The 6,857-nt window shown below is 34.7% G+C and overlaps 1 protein-coding gene across 1 annotated transcript; it reads left to right on the top strand.

The window, feature by feature from the left end:
• Window positions 1–606: 606 nt before the first annotated feature.
• Window positions 607–6,354, top strand: LOC110774602 (MLO protein homolog 1-like). The gene is made up of 14 exons (XM_021979163.2): window positions 607–891; window positions 980–1,037; window positions 1,147–1,430; window positions 1,649–1,765; window positions 2,566–2,626; window positions 2,875–2,960; window positions 3,100–3,174; window positions 3,310–3,398; window positions 3,477–3,526; window positions 3,656–3,696; window positions 3,830–4,003; window positions 4,181–4,216; window positions 4,352–4,480; window positions 5,802–6,354. The coding sequence occupies exons 1-14, from the start codon at window positions 766–768 to the stop codon at window positions 6,189–6,191; spliced, it is 1,716 nt and encodes a 571-aa protein (XP_021834855.2). The 5' UTR covers window positions 607–765; the 3' UTR covers window positions 6,192–6,354.
• Window positions 6,355–6,857: the final 503 nt, after the last annotated feature.

Below are 6,857 nucleotides of genomic sequence, written 5' to 3'. Positions count from 1 at the left end.
ATTCTAGCCATGCATACAATAGATAAACAAACCAGTCAACAAAATTGAGTAAGCAAGGGAATGTGCTAAGATGAAAAGCAACAAAACATAGGTCTTCTAGTGATGAATTCTTCCTCACTTCGGTATCTTCTAAGAAACCCATCACCCATCCATCATTAATAAAGACAAAAAGAAAAGAACATTATTGTTTATGAAAGAGTGTACGACGATAATTATTTTGAAGTGCTAATGACAATTCCCTTAATTGCTTTAAAAAAAGAGAAAAGGAAAGAACAAGAAGAAACTCTTATATGTAAAATTATGATTGAGTGAAAGATTATACTATTAGGTGTTGGTTTTATAAGCATGACATGCATATTCTCCTTTTGGCTCCAATAGCCGGCCGGCTTGATTTTAAATTTTTTCCATAACCAGCGACATTAATTTTAATTATAATAAGGATTAATTGTTCCTCAACCGCACGACAGATAACCTACCGTTGAGGACATGTCACAAAATAACATTATGCATATGACAAGGTTTGGTTTTTGTTCTTAACCTAGCAAAGTGTATATATGTATGCACACCTCTTTAGACCTAAATGAAAGTTGTCTGTAAGTCCCATATATACCTCCTTCAAGAGAAGAATAAAAAATCCCAGAAACATTCCTTAGACACCAAAATCTTCACTGCCTACGTTAATTTGATTCTCTTCAAGAATTAGCTAGACACTAGTATATATTAATTAGTTTGCTTAAGTGTACTTAAAGGGTAATTAAGGCAGCCATGGCTCCAGCAGCTGCCGGAGAAAGGTCTTTAAAAGAGACACCCACATGGGCTGTTGCCATTGCCTGTGCAGTTTTCATACTTATTTCTATAATTATAGAACAAGCAATTCATGCTCTTGGAAAGGTATGTACCTAAATACGTATATCTACATGTATAACGCAGGATTTTAAATGTCTTTCCATGATTTTAATGTTTACTTTTATAATGACAGTGGTTCCAGAAACGCAATAAGAAAGCTATGCTTGAAGCTTTGGAGAAAATAAAAGCTGGTCAGTTTAATTTTTATATCATTACTTACATTAATTATGCGAATATATTTTTTTTCCTCTGTGTGATGATAATTTTCATATGCTTTGTTATGGGTGCATATGCATGCAGAGCTCATGCTTTTGGGATTCATATCTCTGCTACTTACGGTGGGCACAAGATATCTTCCAAAAATATGCATCCCAGAAAAGTATGGTAATACGATGCTGCCATGTGAGCTAGAGAGCAAGTATAAAGACGATGGGGGCGGCAAGGATGATGGCGAAAACAAAGGAGGAGGAGGAGATGGCGGTGATGATAATGACAGACGACGAAAGTTACTTGAATTTGCTGAAACCATGATATGGCGTCGAATTTTAGCCCCTAGTGGAGGAGATTCCTCTGCTTGTTCAGAGGTTCGTAAGTAATTAATTCATTAAATCAACATTAATATTATAATATACACCTAATTAATGAAATGAACTAATAAAAAATAAAGAATATTTATATATCCAACCGCATAATAGAATTTTGTAATAAGTCGAATTGCGACGTAAATCATCAAATTCAAATATATATTTTTTTGCATTTGGTGCTCTTAGTTAGTTAAATATTTTGTGCATATGTACTGTAGGGTAAAGTGCCGCTGATATCTCCATCTGGGATGCACCAATTGCACATCTTCATCTTTGTGCTTGCTGTTTTTCATGTTGTGTACAGTGTCATTACCATGGCACTAGCGCAGGCCAAAGTAAGTACCATCACACTGTGACACGTACAATTATGCTCTATATTTATACATAGCCTAGCACATGAATTTGGAATTACAACTTTAAAAAGTAGGTTTTTTTACCAGACTGTCTGACAATATAAATTGTTCGCGTTTCAAAATGAACTAGATCATTGATCATATTTATTCGTTTTTTAATGTAATTCCATGTATATATCTATGTTGAGTATGGCAAGAAATTGAGGAATTGCAACTTGTGTAACAGTAGTATTAGCCCACAAAGAACCCACTAGTACTGGTTTTGGAGTAATTGCTCCTTTAGGAAAGATCATGGGTGCGTACTAGTTCTAGCATCCGTATAGTATGTGTGTGAGTTTAGTATAGTATCGCTTATCTCAATAGGAAATGTCCTTAATATTAACCTATTAATTTGATAAAATTGATAAAATAGTAATGGGGTCAGAATTTGGGATCCAATAATGAAGCATTAGAATATATTTATACTTCTGCATCTCAGAATATATACACTTGGCCTTTTCTACTCGTAATTTTGTGGCTTGGCAGTTCTCTAGCCGTGGCATGGAAATGTGATATGAGGACTGGACCACCTCAAAATCTTTTTGGATAGTAGAATTCCCCTTTAGATTTCAAATAAAAGTTCATAAGTTAATTAGAAATTATGTAATTTATTGTGATATATATAATAAAATTTATAAAATTCATTGAACAATCCAAACTTTTCCCATCGTTTCTCAGAAACCAAACTTGAAAAAAAAAAAAGGAATCTATATAGTTGTTTAATCGGCTCTTCTGTTGACTAGATGAAGAAATGGAAAGCTTGGGAATCAGAGACATCGTCCTTGGAATATCAATTCACAAATGGTATTAATTAACATTTTATTCTAATTTTATTTTACATTTTATTTTAAAATAGTTGTTCTTTTAGTCTTTGTTTCATGAATTGTTCTTCATCTCTCCTTCTCCATCTCCATCATTTTTCTAACATTTCCCAGAATTTCTGACACGATTTTAAAAGGGAAAATAAAATCTGAAAACAAAAACCAAACTGCTATAAACGAGTCAATAGTGATTGAACAATTGCAAATTATATATCTTATTTCATGTTCCAGACCCTTCAAGGTTCAGGTTTATTCGGCAAACTTCGTTTATAAAGCGTCACTCAGGCTTTTCTACAATGCCTGGAATAAGATGGATTGTAAGTTAATTAGTAAATTAACGTGTACAATCTTGTTCTTTATTGGAACTTATAACCAAAGCTCTTAGATACAATACCAAAAAACACTTAACCAAAGCTTGTGCACTTACAGAACCTCTACCACATATGTACATTGTAGGTGGCATTTTTCAGGCAATTCTTTGGTTCAGTTACGAAGGTGGACTATCTGACCATGCGCCACGGATTTATCAATGTAATTATCAATTCCCTTTTTTTTTTCTTTTTTCTTTTTCTTTTTATGAACTACGTACTTTTGGTTTTATTTTATTTTATTTTATTGTGATATAGTTTTGGCCCAACCCTAATTGGCAAATGCATGCATATGCAGGCACATTTTGCTCCAAATAGCAAATTTGACTTCCATAAATATATTAAGAGATCCATGGAAGATGACTTCAAGGTCGTCGTGGGTATTAGGTCTCTCTCTCTCTCTCTCTAGCTTCCTTGTACTACTATATAACTATTGTTTATTAATTTGATTTCTTGATTTTGCAGTATACCACTATGGATTTTTGCCGTGGTGTTTTTGGTTCTAAATGTTCACCGTGAGACTCTGTCTCCTTCTTTTCTCTCTCTTCTAAAACAGACACACACACAGATATCACAAAAAGCACATTTTGCTTGGTGTTGGTGGTCAATATATTATTGATAAATAAATACCTCCTATTTTACAGAATGGCACACGTTCACTTGGTTGTCATTGGCGCCACTCGTTGTAAGACCGCGAAATCCAAGCTCTAGATATATTATATATAGTGCTAGCTTCTTCTTCGAGTCATGTATATATATATAAATATTTCTCCTATTAATTATTTAATAAACCTTAATTAATTAATTAATTTGTGCAGATTCTTCTTGTAGTGGGTACAAAGCTTGAGCTTATCATCATGGAGATGGCTCAAGAAATGCACGATCGAACTACAGTGGTTAAAGGCGCTCCCGTTGTAGAGCCAAGCAACAAATTTTTTTGGTTTAATCGGCCTGAGTGGATTCTCCTCTTAATTCATTTCACATTATTCCAGGTGAGAGCTATCAGAGTTTATATATGAACATCATATACTATATATATAGTAAATTTATTATATTGTCAGACTGTAAATATGGACCGACCATCCGTACAGTCTAAAATACATATATATGAAATGCTATGGATCAATATGGTTTCTAACAATTAATTGGTTTGCTTGCTGCATACACAGAACGCTTTTCAAATGGCGTATTTCTTATGGACATCTGTAAGTAATTAACCATAAAGCCATATTAAGAACTCTACATATTCAGAGGAATTAAGTTCATTATTATATTGGTAATTATGTGCACTGTCTCAACTTTATACTAACTATACATACTATGATATATATACGATGCAGTTGGAATTTGGGTTCACATCATGCTTCCATGAAAACTTGCCTCTGATACTGACAAGGGTTTTCCTTGGGGTAGCCCTACAGATCCTATGCAGTTACATTACCTTCCCTCTTTATGCTTTGATTACACAAGTGAGTATTTCAAATTAAACAGCCCTAGCCTTGCCTCTTTAAGTAATATGCATGCATGCTTTCATATTCATTTTTTTAATACAAGCGATAATTTAAATTACTATAAATGTAATGTACGGGGAGAGGGACTCAAACTTGGGTGCAAGAGAGTGGGCTCAATGGCCTGGGCAGCTTACTTAACCCACATTTGCACATGCTTTTGAGTTCTACTATTTCCACCCCCTTGTTCTAATTCCTCACCCACCTTATATTCAAAATTTTAAAGACAAATTATCCTTTTGTAAAATGACTTTTAAGAACCGAGGGGAAAAAACTTTTTTAAAGCATTTCAAATAAATAAAATAAAATAATTTAAAACAAAAACTCTCTCTCTCTCCTCTCTCTCCCTTCCCGACCTGTTGGCTTCTTCCTCAGAGGTCATTCATCCTCGGTGCTAGAAGCCACTGCCACCGCAACACCAAAAACAACAAGCCCAAATGAAAAGGGTACTCTCATTTCACAACTTAGTCGCATTTTGAATAGATTATAGTTTGTTTCCTTTGTTTAAGCAAGCTAACTCCTTTGCTTTTCAAAGTCAACAAATGAAATTCCACAATTTCTCCATCGTCCCTACCATCATACCCACCCCACCCTCCCTGCAATTTCTCACCACACCCACCCCTTCCGCAATCTCTATGTATCGGTTCTAGATCTCCATCCTTCCTAAAATTTGGGTTTCTGCCAAAAAAAGAAAAAGAAAAATGAAGACATAATTATCATTTTTTTTTTGGCAGAAGGAGTTATTGTAAATAATAAAATTAATTAAAAATATAGAACATGAATGCGGTTGAAGGTGTAGAAATCTGTAGGGTTCTCGCCGTCGGGGGAGGAATCGGGGTTGGGGTGGGAGAAGGAAAAGTGGATGTTGACTGTTGGGTTTTCCCTAGAGGAGGAGGAGGAGGAGAGAGAGTTTTTGTTTTTGTTTTTATTTTTTATTTTAAAAAAAATATTATTTTACTTTAATAATTTAATGGTGGGTGGAACTATAGGATTGTGTGTTTTAAATTTTACATGGTGGGTGGAAAGATAAGGTAAGTGGAAAAATAGGATAAGGAGGTGGAAATAGCATCACTCTTTCATAGTCATAACACTATAACTAAGTGGTCATCACTTAGTCTTTCAAATAACACCCTAATTTGGGGAAGCATTTTAGTTACAAGCACCTGAAAAAAAAAAAAAAAAAAAAAAGAGTTGAAGTTTTTCTTTTTCGAGTAATTAATTTCTCTATAATGTATTTAATTACCTATATTTATGCATGCATGTATCTTATCTTAACGTGCAGATGGGATCTCACATGAAGAAAGCAATTTTCGAGGAGCAAACGGCGAAAGCTCTTAAGAATTGGCAGAGGGCTGCAAAGCAGAGAAAGAAGTTGAGGAAAGCTACAGGCGATGTTTCTTCCTCAGGATTTGTAAGTGGGGAAATTACACCAAGCCAGGGTTCATCCCCACTGCATCTACTTCACTACCAAAAGCACAAGTCCAATCAATCTGACCTCGAAAGCATCCTTAATTCCCCGAGATCGGTATCTTATCAATCTGATACTGATCTCTCGGAGATGGAGGGCTCCATACATGATGGGAATGGTATGAGAAGATCAGAAGATCAACCTACTACGGCATTAGGGAAAGAAGGATCGCATAGTGTTGATTTTTCATTTGATAAGCCTTGATTTTTATTTTTTTTCTTAGCAAACAGCAACTATGACTTCAAATTTTAAGGTGCATGATCGAACTCTAAAATTTAGCTTAGGGATAAATTCTCTTACCATCATTAGGAGTTAGCTCATTGATTAAGCCTTAAAATTAAAAATGCTCAAATTTTGAGGGACGTCATCAAGATTCAAGAAACATTCTAGAAATTTTGAGAATTCCGTCTCACCAAAATATGAAATTTTCGGTGAAATTTTGAGGACAATTTTGATTCTTAAGACCTTAATTTATACCCAAAAAAAATTCATAATGACTTTCCCAGATGCCAAGCAACTGTCTACAGGAACTTCTCCACAAGAAAAAAAAAAAAAAAAAAAAAAAACTAGTCATACTATGTGTTCACCCATTTAGATTTAGCTCCTATGATGGCAGGGTAAAATTCCCCTTTGGCTTGGAAACCATTTGTGGTCAATAAGTCAACTTTCTTTGGTATGCGAGCGTGGCACTGTTAGCGGTCAAGACCCTAACATACTTATGAAAAATAGATAACTTGCGCCCTAAGTTACTGACTTTAAATAAGTGATTGTGAATTTGGGTGAGGAATATCTCCCAAGTAAGTTCTTTTCTTGCCTTAGACTGGTCACAATTTCTCACAGTAAAGACTAGTAGTTCTGGCCAAAATGAAA

Source organism: Prunus avium, chromosome 3 (assembly GCF_965620075.1).
Source record: "Prunus avium chromosome 3, drPruAviu1.hap1.1, whole genome shotgun sequence".
Lineage (NCBI taxonomy): Eukaryota > Viridiplantae > Streptophyta > Magnoliopsida > Rosales > Rosaceae > Prunus > Prunus avium.
The sequence above is the reverse complement of the archived record's forward strand: the minus strand, read 5'-3'. Positions and strand labels throughout refer to the sequence as shown.